This window comes from Equus przewalskii, chromosome 13 (genome assembly GCF_037783145.1).
Source record: "Equus przewalskii isolate Varuska chromosome 13, EquPr2, whole genome shotgun sequence".
Lineage (NCBI taxonomy): Eukaryota > Metazoa > Chordata > Mammalia > Perissodactyla > Equidae > Equus > Equus przewalskii.
Genome location: NC_091843.1, coordinates 92919065 through 92935759, shown reverse-complemented (window position 1 = coordinate 92935759; position 16695 = coordinate 92919065). Strand labels below are relative to the sequence as shown.

At 43.3% G+C, this 16695-nt stretch overlaps 1 protein-coding gene across 3 annotated transcripts; it reads left to right on the top strand.

Moving 5' to 3' along the window:
• Window positions 1-41: 41 nt before the first annotated feature.
• PRSS38 (serine protease 38) lies at window positions 42-16489 on the top strand. 3 transcript variants are annotated; one of them, XM_008542176.2, is made up of 5 exons: window positions 42-280; window positions 959-1121; window positions 1705-1976; window positions 15343-15485; window positions 15972-16489. In XM_008542176.2, the coding sequence occupies exons 1-5, from the start codon at window positions 163-165 to the stop codon at window positions 16224-16226; spliced, it is 951 nt and encodes a 316-aa protein (XP_008540398.1). In that variant the 5' UTR covers window positions 42-162; the 3' UTR covers window positions 16227-16489. The 3 variants fall into 3 exon arrangements, with proteins under 3 accessions (XP_008540398.1, XP_070427818.1, XP_070427817.1); XM_070571716.1 differs by having other exon boundaries at window positions 77-346; XM_070571717.1 differs by lacking the exons at window positions 15343-15485; window positions 15972-16489 and adding an exon at window positions 5050-6534 and having other exon boundaries at window positions 76-280.
• The last annotated feature ends 206 nt before the right edge of the window (window positions 16490-16695 follow it).

The following is a 16695-nucleotide window of genomic DNA, read 5'->3' as shown; positions in this document are numbered from 1 at the left end:
AATCAGGCGTTCCGGGTTCCCTCACGTGCCAGGGCGCCGTCGCGCTGTCGCGCAGTGGTGCCGTCACGCGTCGCGTGCCCGGGCGCCGTCGCGCTGTCGCGCCTTGGGGCCGTCACGCGTCCGCCAGGCTCTGGCCTTCGCAGCACCGGGCCCTCCCGCCTCATGGCGGCCGTGCTGTCCGCCCTCCTCCTGCTCCTGCTCCTCCTGCCCCCCGCCCGGGTTGCAGCCACGGCCCACGGGCGCCCCACCAGCAAGGGGGTGACCTTGAACCCTGACCCGGGTAGGACCCCTCCAGGCCCAAGTCGGGGGTGGTTGCTGCACAGGCAGGCCTGCCATTCATACCTGGGTGAAGACCGGCCCTGCCCTCCCTCCCCTCCCCCATCTCCTCCCCCATCTCCTCCCCCATCTCCTCCCCCATCTCCTCCTTTCTTTCTCCTCCCCCTCCTTCCTCTCCCCTCCCCACCTTCCTCTCCCCATCTTCCTCTCCTTCCTCTCCTCTCCCCATCTTCCTCTCCTTCCTCTCCTCTCCCCATCTTCCTCTCCTTCCTCTCCTCTCCCCTCCTTCCTTCCCCTCCCCTCTCCTCTCCCTTCTCCCCTTCGTCTGCCCTCCCCTCCTCTTCCCTTCCCACTTCTCTGCCCTGCCCTCTCCTCTCCTCCTCTCCCCTCCTGTTCCTTTCCCTGCTCTCCTCTCCCCTGTCCTTCCCTCCCCTCCTGTCCTCTTCCCTCCCCTTCTCTTCCTCCTCTCCTGTGTCTCCCCTGCCCTCCTCTCCCCTCCCCTTCTCTGTTCTCCCCTCTCCCCCGCTGTTCCCTCCACCTCCCCACTCCCCTGTCCTCCTCACCCTGACCTTCTGTCCCCTCCTTGCCACTCCCTCACACGCAAACCTTCCTCCAATTTGCCTGTGACATGGCCTACCCCATAGGAGGCTGCAACGCAAGTACTCTTTCCCTCACCCCTCAGCTTGTGGCCGTCGTCACGTGCAAGGGAAGGTCATCGGGGGCATGGATGCCTCTGAGAGGAAGTGGCCATGGCAGGTCAGCGTGCACTATGCAGCCATCCACATCTGTGGTGGGTCCATCATTGACGAATATTGGGTACTGACGGCAGCCCACTGCTTCAACAGGTGCGTCGGCAGTGCTCGCCGTTATTCCCATGGAGGACAGGCCTGTGAGGCTGACCACGTGGGCGCCTTGGGCTGGCACTTCTCGGAATAGGGGGTGGGGAAGGGGGCCCAGCACACAGCTGCACCAACTGTACCTTCGTCTTGTACTATGCAGAGCCGTGGGCTCTTTAGGGTAGGTATGGTGCCAAATGTACAATGAGAGGAGAGGGGACGCCTTCCAGGATGACATCTCACAGGATGAGAGGGAAGGGGACACCTCACAGGATGACTGGAGAGGAGAGACTTACTTTCATGAGTTGCTCACTGTACACCCGAGCTCCCCAGCCTCGGCTGTTGGCAGCCAGCAGGTTCTTAGTCATCCCTGAAACTTCCATGGGCCTTGTCAGGACTTCTGTCGAGGCAATTCTGCCAGACAACTGGGTCCCCACTGTGCTGCAAGAGGCTCGCTTTCCACATCCTGGGTGATAGCCTGCATACCCAAGCCACCGTGCTTCAGGCCTCCCTGGGCCTGTGAGCTGGTGTTGGCTCTACTCTCTAGGTGAAGTCACTCAAGCCACTGTGCCTTTGTTCTCTGTCCCCACAGTTACATGAGCATTGAGGTGCTTGATATATACGTGGGCCTTGTGAACCTCAGGGTCGCAGACAATCACACCCAGTGGTTTGAGGTGAATCAGTTGATCCTGCACCCTACATATCAGAAGCACCACCCTGTCGGAGGTGACGTCGCACTGGTGCAGCTGAAATCCCGCATTGTGTTTTCTGACTCTGTGCTCCCAGTCTGCATTGCACCCCGCGATGTGAAGCTTAAGAACATTGCTTGTTGGGCCACAGGATGGGGATCCATTTCTCCAGAAGGTAAGAGAACAAAGTGCAGGGGTCAATCCCTTTATTGGAACTTGTGGAAGGGGTGATGGCACCACAGGAAAGAAAGCATTCTGTCAGTTACAGGGGTGCAGGTATCTGGGGACTGGACTACCCACCCATCAATCACTATCTATTTATCTGTCCACATGGGGTTTTGTTTTATCCCTGGCTGGCTTTGTTGCATACAAAGAAGTAGTTACATCTACTTGTGTGGAATCTACATTTACTATATTGAGATACTAAATTTTAAAGCAGAGTTTTCCTTAAGATTCTAAATTCAACTTAGAAATAATCTTTTTTAGCCTATTTTAAAAAACCTATTAGTTTTTCTGGTTTTCTCCATACAGGCCTTGTATTTTCTCTCTGGGTTTATACCTGGGTACCTTAGAATTTTTATGGCTATTTTAAAGATTTTTAAAATTGAATTTGCTAATTAGGCACAGCTGATTGACTTTTGCACATTGACCTTGTTTGCAGCCACCTTATAGAACTCATTTTTAATAGCTTGTCAATTGGTTATTTGTTCTAGATTTTAGAAAATCATATTTCCTTCAAATAAAGGCTGTTTCATCACTTCCTTTCTCATATTTTATCTTTTATATCTTTTTCTTGTCTTATAGTAATGGTTGGAACCTCCAGTAGAAATGATGGCAGATCTCTGTGTCTTGTTTTTATCTTAATGGAAATGCTCCTAATGGTTTACTATTAGGTTTGTTTGCTGGTCTGGAGATTTCAGATTGATACCTTATGCCAAGTTAAGAAAGTTTAATGTCTGGTTTACTTAATTTTCAAAAAAAATTGTTATTGAAGTTAGGCTGTTATATATTCAAGTTAGAATATTATAACTTTAGGATGTTAAATGTAATCCCTATGGTAACCACAAAGAAAATAGCTATAGAATATACACAAATGGAAATTAAGAAGGAATTTAAACATTTCACTACAAAAAACCAATTACCACAAACAAAGATAGGAATGCAGGAAGTGAGGGACCAAAATGCTATAGGGCATATAGAAAACAAATAGTACAATGACAGAAGGAAGTCTTTCCTTATCAGTAATTACTTTATATGTAAATGGATTAAAGTGTCCCATCAGAAGACAGAGATTGATGGGATAGATAAAAACACGTGATCCAATGGCATGCTGTCTACAAGACTCACTTGAGATCCACAGACACAAACTAGTTGGAAGTGAAAGGATGAAAAAAGATATTCCATGCAAATAGTAACAAAAAGAGAGAAGGGTGGCTATACTAATATTTAGTAATAAATATACTAATAATGAATAAATAATATACTAATAAAATAGATTCTGAATCAAAAAAGATTACAAGAGACAAAGGACATTATAGACTAATAAAAAGTTCAATACAGCAAAAAGATAACACAATTATACACGTTTATGTACCTAATGACAGACCATCAAAATATATGAAGCAAAAACTGAGAGATTTGAAGGGAGAAACAGATAGTTCTACGATAATACCCCACTCACAATAATGGATAGAACAATCAGAAGACAAATAAGAAAATAGAGGACTTAAACAACGCAATGAACCAGCTAGTTCTAACAGCCATGTGTGGAACGCTCCACCCAACAACGACAGCACACACATTCTTCTCCAGTGCACATGAGACATTTTCCAGGGTAGCCCACATGTTAGGGCACAAATTAAGTCTCAGTAGATTTTAAAAGATAGTTATACAAAGTATCTGCTCTGACCACAGCAGGATAAAGTTAGAAATCAATGACATAAAGAAAACTGGAAAATTCACAAAATTATGGAAACTAAGCAACACACTTTTAAACAACCAATGGATCAAAAAGGAAATCACAAGGGAAAATAGAAAATACTTAGAGACAAATAAAAATGAAAACACAACATACCAAAACATATAGAACACAGCAGAAGCTCTACTAAGGGAGAAATTTATAGCTGTAAATGCCTACATTTGTAAAAGAAGAAAGACCTCAAATAAATAACTTCACTTTATCACTCAAGGAACTAGAAAAACAATAACAAACTAAATCCAAAGCTAGCAGAAGGAAGAAAATAATAAAGATTAGAGCAGAGAAAATGAAATAGAGAGTAGAAAAAAGTAGAGTCAATGAAACAAATGTTAGTCACTTGAAAACATCAACAAAATTAACAGAACTTTAGCTGGACAGACTACAAAAAAAAAGAAAAGGTGCAAATAACTAAAATCAGAAATGAAACTGGGAACACCACTACCAACCTTACAGAAATGCAAAGGATTACAAGAGAATACTACAAACAATTCTAATCCAACAAATTAGATAATCTACATGAAATGGAAAAGTTCCTGGAAACACTCAAATTACCAAAACTGACTCAAGAAAAAATAAAAATCCTGAATAGATTTATAACAAGTAAAAAGATTGAATCAGTATTTAAAAATCTCTCAACAAAGAAAAGTCGAGGATTGGATGACTTCACTGGTTAATACTACCAAATATTTAACTTGGTAATCGCCAGTTCTTCTCAAGCTCTTCCAAAAATAGAAAAGGAGGGAGTACTTCATTACTCATTCTACCCCTCGTGAATCGTGAATATAGACATAAAAGTCCTCAGTGAAATACTAGCAAACTAAATCCAACAGCATATTGAAAGGATTATACACTACAACAAAGTGGGATTTATCCCAGAAATACAAAGGTGGTTCAACATGCAAAAATTAATCAATATAATATATCGCATTAAAGGAATGAAGGGAAAACCACACATGATCATCTCAAAAAATGCAGAAAAAGCATCTGACAGGATCCAACATCCTTTCATAATTAAAAAAAAAAAATACTCAGAAAGCTAGGAGTAGAAGGTGCTTCCTCAACATGATTAAGGGTGTTTATGAAAAACTCACCGGTAAGCTCCCACCCGGTGAAGAAAGACTGAAAGCTTTCCCCTAAAATCAGGAACAAGATAGGATGCCCTCCTTCACCACTGGTATTCTATATTGTACCAGAAGCTCTAGACAGATGAATTATGCAAGAAAACGTATCCAAATTGGAAATGAAGGAGTAAAACTCTCTCTCTTCACAGATGACATGATCCGAAATATAGAAAACTCCAATGAATATTGAAAACAGCCCGACTACTACAGACAGTAAACAAATTCAGCAAAATCTCAGAGCATAAGATCAACACACACAAAAGTTAATCGTGTTTCTATACAACTTCAATGAACAATTGAAAAAGGTAATGAAGAAAGCAGTTCCATATCCTCCAAAAGAAAAACTACCTATGAATAAATTTATCCAAGGATGTGAAAGACTTGTATACTGAAAACTAAAAAACATTGCTAAAAGAAATTTTAAAAGACCTAAATAAATGTAAAGATAACTCATATTCATGTTCATGGGTTGGAAGCCTTAATATTGTTAAAATGTCAGCACTACCCAAAGTGATCTACACATTCAGTACAGTCTCTATCAAAATTCCAGTGCATTTTTTACAGAAATGGAAAAGTTGATCCTCACATTCATATGGAATTGGAAGGGGCCCTGAACAGCCAAAACAATCTTGAGAAAGGAGACTAAACTTGGACAGACTCACACTTCCTAATTTCAAAACTTATTACAAAGCTACAGTAATAAAAACAGTGTGGCACTTGCATACGGACAGACATATAAACCAATGGAACAAAATTGAAAGTCCAAAAATAAACCCATATTTGGTTTTTGACAAGGGTACCAATCCATTCAAGAGGGAAAGAATAATCTATTCAACAAATAGTGCTGGATATACACATGCAGAAGCATGAGCTGGATCCCTACCTCATACCATGTACAAAAATTAGCACAATATGAATCAAAGACCTAAATATATCACCTCAAAGTATAAGACTCTTAGAAGGAAGCTATTATGAGTTAAATTGTATCTCCCAAAAAGAGATGTTGAAGTTGTAACCATCAGTACACGTGCCTGAGACTTTTTGGAAATGAAGGTCTTTGCAAATGTAATCAAGTTAAGATGAGGACATTAGGGTGTGCCCTTATCCAATATGACTGATGTCCTTGTGAAAAAAAGGAAGAGACACAGACACGGACATGAGGAATGCCATGTGATGAAAGAGGCAGAGATTTGAGTGACGCGTCTACAAGCCAGGGAATACCAAGGGTGCTGGCAACCATAAGAAGCCAGGAGAAAGCAAAGAAGGACTGAGAAGGAGCTCGAGCCTGCTGACACCTTGACTCCAGACTTCCAGCCTGCAACACAATGAGAGAATAAATTTCTGTTGTCTGAAGCCATCCAGGTGTGGGCCTTTGTAATGGCAACCCTAGGAAGCTGGTACAAAAACAGTTCAAGAAATCATGACCTTGAATTTGGCAATGGGTTCTTAGAAATGACAACAAAAATACAAGCAACAAAATAAAAAATTGATAAAATCGACTTCATAAAAATTAAAAACTGTTGTGTATCAAAGACATCAAGAAGGTGAAAAGAATAGGAGAATTTGCAAATCATATATCTGACAAAGGTCGTACTGTGTAAAGAACTCGTACAACTCAGCAACAAAAAGAAAAACAACCAAATTTTAAAAATCAAGACTTGAATTGACATTTCTCCAAAGATAACACACAAATGTCCCTCAAGTAGGTGAAAAGATGCTCAACATTATTAGACATTAGGGAAATGCAAATCGAGATACCACTTCACCTCCACTAGAATGGATATAATTTAAAAAGGAAAATAACAAGTATTGGCAAGAGCATGGAGAAACTGGAATCTATGTTCATTGCCGATGGGAATGTAAAATGATGCAGCCCCTGTGGAAACAGTTTGATAGTTCCTTAAAAAGTTAAACATAGAATTACCATATGGCCCAATTATCATGCATAACAATTCCACTCCTATGTATATAGTCAAAAAGAATTGAAAACAGAAATGGCATAAGCAAGAAGGCAGATGATGTATCCCGCCCCCCCCCCCCAAAAAAAACAAATGAAGAACTTCCTCTTGGTGAAAATAGCTCTGGCAGAGCCCCAGAGTACAATGAAGAAACTGCAGCAACCCACTAGAGCATAAAAACCAAGCATAGCCACAGAGAAAAATGTAGATAGCATTTTACCTACATCATCCCATACACCAGTCTGCACAGCTTAGTGCCAAGAGGGATTCCCTCAGCTACAACCTCCCACTTTGGGGAAAACGAGGCCAGGAGGACCCAGGCAGGTGTTACCACCACCATGGACACCCTCAGCTTTTGCCAACAAGGACCCTGAAGTCTTGGCTGATGCTGACCACAGTTGATGAAGCTGCCCTGAGTCCACAATACTGTGCCGTCCCCCTAAGAAGGAGCTACCTCTGTGCTATCCTGGAGACAGACCTGCTGCCACCACCGCCCAGCTGCACACCCCATAACATTATCAGTGGATTTCTCAGTAGAAATGGCCCTCACCTGACCACCCTGGCACCTTGATCTCAGACTTCCAGCTTCCAGAACTGTGAGAAATAAATTTCTGTTAATTATAAGCCACCCAATCTGTGGTATTTTGTTTTAAAACGTAGTCCAAACAGACTAAGACACTGAACAACAGACTCTTGGGTCAAAGAGAGGATAAAACTGGAATTTTTAAAAGTATCTTGAAACAAACAACAATGAAAACTCAACATACCAAAACTTAAGGGATGCAGCAAAAGCAGTACTAAGAGAGAAGTTTATAGCAATAAATACCTACATTTAAAAAGACAAAAGATTCAAATAAACAACCCAACTTTATACCTCAAGGAATTAGGAAAAGACAAACAAACTACGCCCAAAGTTAGCAGAAGGAAGGAAATAATAAAGATTACAGCAGAAATAAATAAAATAGAGAATAAAGAAACAATAGGAAAAATCAGAAAAATTAAGAGTTGGTTTTTTAAAAAGATAAACAAAATCAACAAACTTTTACTAGACTAAGAAAAAAGAGAGAAGCCAAATGCATGAAATCAAATGAAAGAGGACACATTACAATGGATGCCTCAGAGATAAAAAGGATCATAAAGGTCTATTGCAAACAAACATACTCCAACAAATTGGATAAACTAGAAGAAATGGATAAATTCCTAGAAACATACAACCTACCAACCTACAAAAAGAGGAAATAGAAAGCCTGAACAGACCAAAAACAAATAAGGAGATTGAATTAATAATCAAAATCTTCCAGCAAGTAAAAGCCCAGGACCAAATAACTTCACAGTGAATTCTACCAAACATTCAAATAAAAATTAATGTCAATCCTTCTTAAACTCTTCCAAAAAACAGAAGGAGGAGGAACCCTTTCAAACTCATTTTATGAAGCCAGCATGACCCTAATAGCAAAGCTAGAAAAAGGAAAGAAAGTTACTGGCCAATATCCCTAATGAATGTAAATAAAATGATCCTCAATAAAATGCTAGCAAACCAAATTCAACAGCACGTTAAAAGGATTATACACCATGACCAAGTGGGATTAATCCTTGGTATGTAAGGGTGTTTCAACATACACAAATCAAGGTGCTACACCACATTAACAAAATGAAAGAAAAAAATCACAAAGTCATCTCAATAGATGTAGAAAAGCCATCTGACAAAGTTCAATATAAATATATGATCAAAATATATAGGTATGAATATAATATAGGTATGAAAGGAACTTACCTCAGCATTATAAAGGCCATATGGTAAAAGTTCACAAGTAACATGATAATCAATGGGGAAAAACTGAAAGCTTTCCCTCTAAGATCCAGTACAAGGTAAAGATGACCACTCTTGCCACTCCTTTTCAACACAGTACTGGAAATCTTAACCAGAACAATTAGAGAAGAAAAAACAATGAGGCATCCAAACTGGAAAGAAAGATGTAAAATTATGTCTGTTTGCAGATGACATGATCGTATATGTAGAAAACCCTAAGGATTCAGCAACAAAAAAAATCTGTTAGAACTAGTAAATTCAGTAAAGTTGCAGGATACAAAATCAATATACAAAAATCTGTCAAGTTTCTATACACAAACAATGAACTATCCAAAAAGGGAATTAAGAAAGCAATCCCATTCACAATAGCAACAAAATGAATAAAATACTTAGGAATAAATTTAACCAAAGAGGTGAAAGACTTGTACACTGAAAATTATAAAACACTGATGAAGGAAATTAAAGAAGACGCAGATAAGTGGAAAGACATCCTGTGCTCATGGATTGGAAGAAATAATATTGTTAAGATGTCCATACTACCTAAAGTGATCTACAGATTCAGTGCATTCCCTATGAAAATCCCAAAGACATTCTTTACAGAAATAGAAAAAAATTCTAAAATTCATGTAGATCCCTGAAAGACTCCGAATAGCCAAAGCAATCTTGAGCAAGATGAACAAAGCTGATTTCCAAGTATTCCAAGCTGATTACAAAGCTACATTTCCTGACTTCAAAATATATTTCAAAGCTACCGGAATGAAAACAATATGGTACTGACATAAAAACAGACATATAGACCATTGGAATAGAATAGAGAACCCAGAAATGAATCAATGCATCTGCGATCAACTGATCTTTGAAAAGGGTGCCAGGAACACACAGTGGGGAAAGGATTGTCTCTTAAATAAGCAGTGTTGGGAAAACTGGATATTCATATGCACAAGGATGAACTTGAACACTTATCTCAGACGATATATAAGAAAATCAACTCAAAATGAATTAAAGGATTCAGTGTAAGACCTGAAACCATAAAACTCCTAGAAGAAAATGTAGGGAAAAAGCTTCTTCACATTGATCTGGGCAATGATTTTTGGCTATGACACCAAAAGCACAGGCAATAATAGCAAAAATAGACAAATGAGATTGCATCTAAAAAGCTGCACAGCAAAGGAAACAACAGAGTGAAAAGGTAATCTACAAATGGGAGAAGATATTTGCAAACCATCTATCTGATAAGCAATTAATACCCAAAACATATAAGGAACTCATACAACTCACTAGCATAATAATAATAGTAACCCAATTTGAAAGTGGGCAAAGGACCTGAATAGAGATTTCTCAAAATAAGACATACAAATGCCCAATGGTACATGAAAAGGTGCTCAATTTCACTTATCATCAGGAAAGCGCAAATCAAAACCACAATGAGACATCACCTCACACCTATCAGAATGACTGTTATCAAAAAGACAAGAGATAACAAGTGTTGGTGAGGATGTGGAGAAAAGAGAACCCTTATACATTGTTGGTGGGAATGTAAATTGGCACAGCCACTATGGAAAACAGTATGGAAGTTCCTCAAAAGATTAAAAGTAGAACTACTTAATGATCCAGCAATCCCACTTCTGGGTATATAGCAGAAGGACCTGAAAACAGGATCTGGAAGAGATGTCTGCACTTCCATGTTCATTTCAGCATTATTCACAATAACCAAGATATGGAAACAACATAAATGTCCATTGACAGATAAATGCATAAAGAATATATATCTTGATATATATCTCAAATACATACATGTTATATTATATATAATGGACTATTATTCTGCGTTAATACAGAAGGAAATCCTGCTATTTGCTGTAATGTGGGTGAACCTAAAGGACATTATACCAAGTGAAATAAGCCAGATGCAGAAAGACAAATTTTGTATGATCTCACTTATGTGTGGAATCTAAAAGTCAAACTCTTAGAACCAGAGAGTAGAATGGTTGCCAGGGACTAAGGGGAGGGGAAAATGGGAGTGGTGACGGGGTACAAAATTTCATTTATGCCAGTTGAATAAGTTCTGAAGATCTAATATACTGCAATGTGACTGTAGTTAGCAGTACTCTATTTTAGACTTGAAATTTGCGAAGAGGGTAGATCTGAAGTGTTCTCACCACAAAAGAAAGAAAGACAATGGTAACTATTTGAGGTGATGGATGTTAATTAGGCTGATTGTGGTGATTATTTCACAATGTATATGCATATGAAATCATCAAGGCGTGCACCTTAAATAGGTACAATTTCTAATAGTCAATTATACCTCAATAAAACTGGGGGGGAGGAGAATTGAAAACCGGTATTCAAACAAGTACATATGTATGCATGTTCATAGCGGCACTATTCACAGTAGCCAAAAGGTGGAAACAACCCAAATGTCCATCAACGGAAGAACTGATAAACTGTGGCATTTCCATACGATGGAACACTACTCAGTGGAATAAAGTACTGATTCATAAATCTTGAAAACTTTGTGCTCAGTGAAAGCAGCCAGATGTAAAAGGCCATACATCATAGTACTCCGTTTATGTGAAATATCTAGAACAGGTAAATCCAGAGACAGAAGGCAGATTGGTGGTGACCAGGGACAAAGCCTGGGAGTTCCCTCGGGGTAATGAAAATGTTTTGGAACTAGATGTTGGTGATGGTTGCACAACATTGTGAATGTGCTAAATGCCACTGAATTGTTCGCTTTAAAATGTTTAACTTTATGTGAATTTCTCCTTAATTTTAAAAAATGTGCTTCGATAACATAATTTTTGTAGTAAACTCTCATCCTTCAAGTGAGAATGCCTTTATTCTGCCTGCCTCTTATAGTCTGCATTTTATTTGAGATATAATTTACATATTGTAAAATCCACAAATCTTAAATGTACACCCTGTTTTTCCATGTAAATACTCATGAAACACTCAAATCAAGACAGAACATTTTCATCTCAAAAAGTTCTCTCTTACTGATTTGCAGCCAAACGGTTTCTTCTAAGGCAACTGTTATTCTCACTTCTGTCCTCATTAATTACCTGTATGTTTGGGATTTCATATTAATGAAATAATACATTATGTACTCTTTTGTGTCTTGCATCTTTTGCTCAATATAGTCTGTAAGTTTTACTCATGTTTTGCATATATGATTAGTTCTTTTTTATCTATTGTCGAGGAATATTTCATCTCATGAATACAGCAAAATTTATTTACCCATTCTTCTGTCGACTGACATTTGAGTTGTTCCAGTTTTGAGCTATTGTGAATAAAGCTCTTGTGAACATTCTTTTATAACTCTCTGCACATGTGCTTTCTTTGCTCTTGGGTGCACACGTAACAGTGGACTTCCTTGGTCATGCAGTTCTGAGAAACTACAAAGGATTTTCCAAATGGCTGTACCATTTTACACTTTCACCAGCAATAAGTAAGAGTTAAAGGTGTGTTTGTCTGAAGAAGTCTTTATTTCACTTTCATTTTTGAAAGATAGTTTCACTAGATATGGAATTCTGGGTGACAGTTTTCTGGTTTTGTTTTGCAAGAGGCTCCTTTGTTTTCACCTGGCCTGCGTGGTTTTGGTGAGAAACCTGCTGTTACTCTCATCCTCAGTCCTCTGTAGGTGATATTTCCCCACTCTGGCTGTCTTCAAGATTTTCTTAACTTTGCTTTGCAGCCGTTTGACTCTGATGTCTCTAAGAGTGTGTGTGTGTGTGTGTGTGTGTGTGTGTGTGTGCGCTTTATTCTGCCTTGGGGTTCTCTGAACTTATTGAATCTGTGGTTATTGTCTAATTTTGGAAATTTCTCCACCATTATACCTCTTCATATTTCTTCTACCCTGCACCTTCTCTTTTCCTTCTGGGACTAATTCCACTTATGTCACGTTGTTTGCTATTGTCCCTCAGCTCTTCAATGCTCTGCTCTGCTTTATGCCCCATTCTTTCCCCTTTTGTGTTTCAGTTTGGATAATTTCTGTTGACCTATCTTCAAGTTCACTGATTCTTTCCTCAGCTGTGTCCAGTCTACTGATACACTCATTGAAAGGACGTTTCATCTCTGATATTGTGTTTGTATTTCTGGCATTTCCAATTGATTCTTTTTTTATAGTTTCTATATCTCTACTTAAATTCTTATTTTTTTCGTGCATGTTGTTCACTTCCTAAAAATTTCTTTGACACTTCAATCATAGTTATTTTAAAGTCCCTGTCAGATACTTCCAACATTTGGGTCATCTCGGGTCTGATTCTTTTCATGTTTTATCTCTTGACAGTGGGTCCGGTGTTCTATTTCTCCCTTTTGTGTGTGCGTGTGTGCATCTTTTAAATTGTGGTTGGATGCCATACATTATAGAAGAACATTTAAGACTGAAGTCCCGCACCCAAAAGTAGACATTTCTCTTCTTCTTCCAAGCCATAAGTGGGATGGGGCAGGTCTGAGTCAGGCTTGTGAGAACTTGACCTGGGCTGTGGGGTCTGTTGTTGCTCTCACTCCTTCAGTGCACACAGGCTTTGGGTCCTTCCATGATGGGCTGCTGCGACACTGTGCTCAGTGTGGGGCCTGGGGTGTCTCTCCGTTCCTGCTCCATCCTTCACTTTAGCACCTCTGTATATCCGAGCACATTCTTGTGCACCCTCCAGAGGAAAACTGCTGTTCTTGGCACTCATTGCTAGGCTGGTGTTGAGGGAGGACAAGCCCCAAGTCCCCTGGCCCACCCTCAGTCTTAGGCAGAGCTGTAGGCCTCAGCGTTGGGAATGGGCCTCTGGGTACCCCTGCTTCTGCCTCCGGGACAGCTAAACTCCACTCTGTGTCTGTGGTGGCCCCTGGGAGGGGCCCACCTCCCCCTGGGAGCAGACCTCTGGTGCTCCTGGTGCTGGTTCTCAGACCCCAGAGGTTTTCCCAGGTACGGGCTTTTTCATGTCTCTCCAGAAACAATGCGTCTGTCCAGGCCCTTGGGGCAGGAGTACATGCTGCCCCTCCCAACCACCAGGAGACCTCTGGTCCGCATGCAGGAAGGGAAGCAAGCTGTGTTCTTGCAGGTCCCAGTGGCAGCTGGCCATCTCATGGACACCTACACCGAGTGGCTTTCTCTCTGGCCCCCTGCCCTGCCCCCAGCATTTCTCACAAGCTCCCAGTGGAGGCCAGGGGAAAGACTTACCAGTGAGTGCAAGCCTCCACTCGTCTGGTTTCCCAATATTCTGCACTAGCATGCCAACTGCCCTTGAAGAAGTCACAGAAATTATAGCTGGCCTCTTCCCACCCACTTCTGTTGCATCTCTTCCTTTGTGTTCTGCCAAAGGAGAAACAGCTTGTGCAGGCTCATCACTCTAGTCCTCCATCCATCTGGTTCCATGGGGCCTCAGCATCCATGTGAAATGACAGAGGTATTTTACCGTACCTCTGCACTGTCTCCACACAGTGTCCTGAGTGATCAGCAAGACTCTCCACTCTTGACTGGTTGCCCCAGCCTCCTAGCCCCATGTGAGCTCTGGGCGCTATGAAGTCCCACCTGCCATTCTCTTCCCCTCCATGAAACTGTACCCTCTGCATGCATGGCTCAGGATCCAGCAGCAGACTGCAGGCACCAGGCCCCCTGTGTGCCCTCGGCTCCTTTTTTCTGGAGCGCGCTCCTTTTTTCTGGAGCGCTCTCCTTCTGGCATCTACCTTGCAGATTCCAGCTGCCTGTGCTCTTCCTCATGCATCACAACCTGGAAGATGGAGCCCTTATAGGCCTTACCTCATCTGTTCTCTTTACCAGGGACCACAGCCCTGCTCTGCCTTGTGTCCACTGGGAAAACAGTTGCCTCCTGTGTCGATGCATTTACTGCTTGCCTATGGCAGGAGGGAAGTCCACTCCCTGTTACCCCACATGGCCACAGTGGAAAGCCTCAGGCAGATTTTTAACTGGCTTGGTAGTTGAAAATGTTTCCTAACTGCTTTCTACTGGGCAGCCTCTCCCAGCACCCCAAACCTTGAGTTTGTGGACTCTCTCTATTGCTCTGCATTCCTGTGTACACCATCTAACTCTTCAGTGGCTCCTCTCCTGACGTTACCTTGACAACGCAGCCAGCAGCAGCCACAAACACTGCTGACATGCAGTTTTCCATCATCTTCTGTCCAGGTACACATTTATTAGCTTCAAAGTTGATTCCTCAAGCTGCAGGCTACACCTTCCCCAAATACAGCCCCCTTTGATGCCCAGTCAGATGGGTCTGCAGCCCCTATCCAGGCAAGACCAGGCCAGGGGCCATGGGGCCCATTCACACTTTGGTCAGGGAGGCACGAGGTGTCTGAGGCCACTTGCTATATTCATCAGCATAGATGAGGGCACAGCAGGTGACGCCTGCACACTCTGCACCCGCCACTCAGTCACCAGGGACTCAGTGACACAGCCGTTTGTGCTGGAGCCGCAGCAGAGGGAAGGGAATGGGCTGAAAAGTGTCATGGCTCCCACAGCTCCCTTAGGATGTGTCTCGTGACATTTACATTCACACTTCTTTGACCAAATCCTGAGTCCCCACTGCAGAGAGGGGAGCCATGTTGAGGGCTGGGCCAGGTGAAGGAGCCACCAGGGTGAGCCGCTGGGCCTCAGGCTAGGGTGGGCCCTGGGGAACAGTCATGGGACGACTTCTCACTGGGTCTGTGCTCCTTTCCAACAGGCAAGTCCTCAGACAAGCTGCAAGAGGTGCAGGTGCCTCTGATCTCATCTTCCCTGTGCCGGCTGCTCTACGGAGAAATGTCAGAGGTTCAGTCGGACATGCTGTGTGCTGGGGACCTAAGAAATTGGAAGACCACGTGCGAGGTGCGTCCCACTTTGGGGGCAGGAGGCCACGCCTGGGAATTTCAGATGTTCATCTGCTTTGAGCTGGGGGGACCTTCTCCCGGGTGGGTGAGTGGTCCCAGACAGCTCATTCCTCTTGGGGGCCTGGGAGCACGTCACCATGTGGCCATCGGCTGGGCGAGACACCCAGAGTGGCTTATGTGCAGACGGGACACAGGCTCCACTCGGTGCCCAGTACCCTGTGGACCCAGTGCTAACCAGAATAGCCCAGGACTCCGCGTCCTCGTGTGGGCTGTGCCTGCTGACTCACCCCATGACAGCCACCCTCTGCTTGCGGGATAGCACGGTGAACGCGGCTTGCCTGCAGCAGAGCCTTGGCACTGGTGAGGTGGGGCCATGTGAGTGGGGCCCTGCCCCTGCCCCACAGGGTTGTCACAGGGTCCCCCTTGTGCAGGAGGCGGCAGGTCCTGAACTCCCTGCTCACAGGAAATTCCTCTTTCTTTCCAGGGTGACTCGGGGGGCCCACTCGTCTGTGAATTCGACCACATCTGGTTGCAAATTGGAGTAGTGAGCTGGGGCAGAGGCTGTGCCTACCCCATGTACCCCGCTGTCTATGCCCGTGTCTCCACTTTCTCAGAATGGATCCGTTCTCAGATAAAATACACACCCCCACCTGCTCAGCCACTCCCCAGTCTCTCCTCCACCCTGGGGGCCGCCGCCAGTGTCCTTGTGACCATGCTGGCCATCCTGTCAACGTTGTGAGGGCTGAGGCCCCCATTCCAGCTTCCTCACGCTGTGTGCCTATGTCCCTGCCCGGCTCAGCCACTCAGGTCTCCTCAGCTGAGCAAGGTGAGGCCCACTGGCCAGGGCTAGTGCAGGGTCGGGAAGTGGGGGGCACAGGGCCACACCTGGGAAGGCAGAGCCGTCGCACCACAGGAGGGTCAGGATGCCTGGAGAGCGGTGCATCCTGACTGAATGCTCTGGGCACCTGAGATTCAGTAAGATATTAAATATTTGCAAAGCAAGTGTCCTAGAAGTCCTGCGTCCATCTTTCCACCAGAGCGCAGGCTCCTCGTGCAGAGTGCCTCTCCCCGGCACTCAGCAGTCTGCTGGGATGACAGGCCGCAGGGTGAGAGGACATGGACAAACTGAACTGCAGCGTCTTACACAGTACAGCCCCCAAACGCTGGGCCTGGACCCAGAATCCAGGTGCCGCCAAAGCAGGGCAAGG

Bases quoted from the DNA above. Each gene is read 5' to 3' on its own strand.
- PRSS38 (XM_070571716.1), top strand. From the start codon at position 163: ATGGCGGCCGTGCTGTCCGCCCTCCTCCTGCTCCTGCTCCTCCTGCCC. The intron at 347-958 runs GTGAAGACCGGC...CTCACCCCTCAG, and splicing joins GGCCTGCCATTCATACCTGG to CTTGTGGCCGTCGTCACGTG. The intron at 1,977-15,342 runs GTAAGAGAACAA...CCTTTCCAACAG, and splicing joins GGGATCCATTTCTCCAGAAG to GCAAGTCCTCAGACAAGCTG.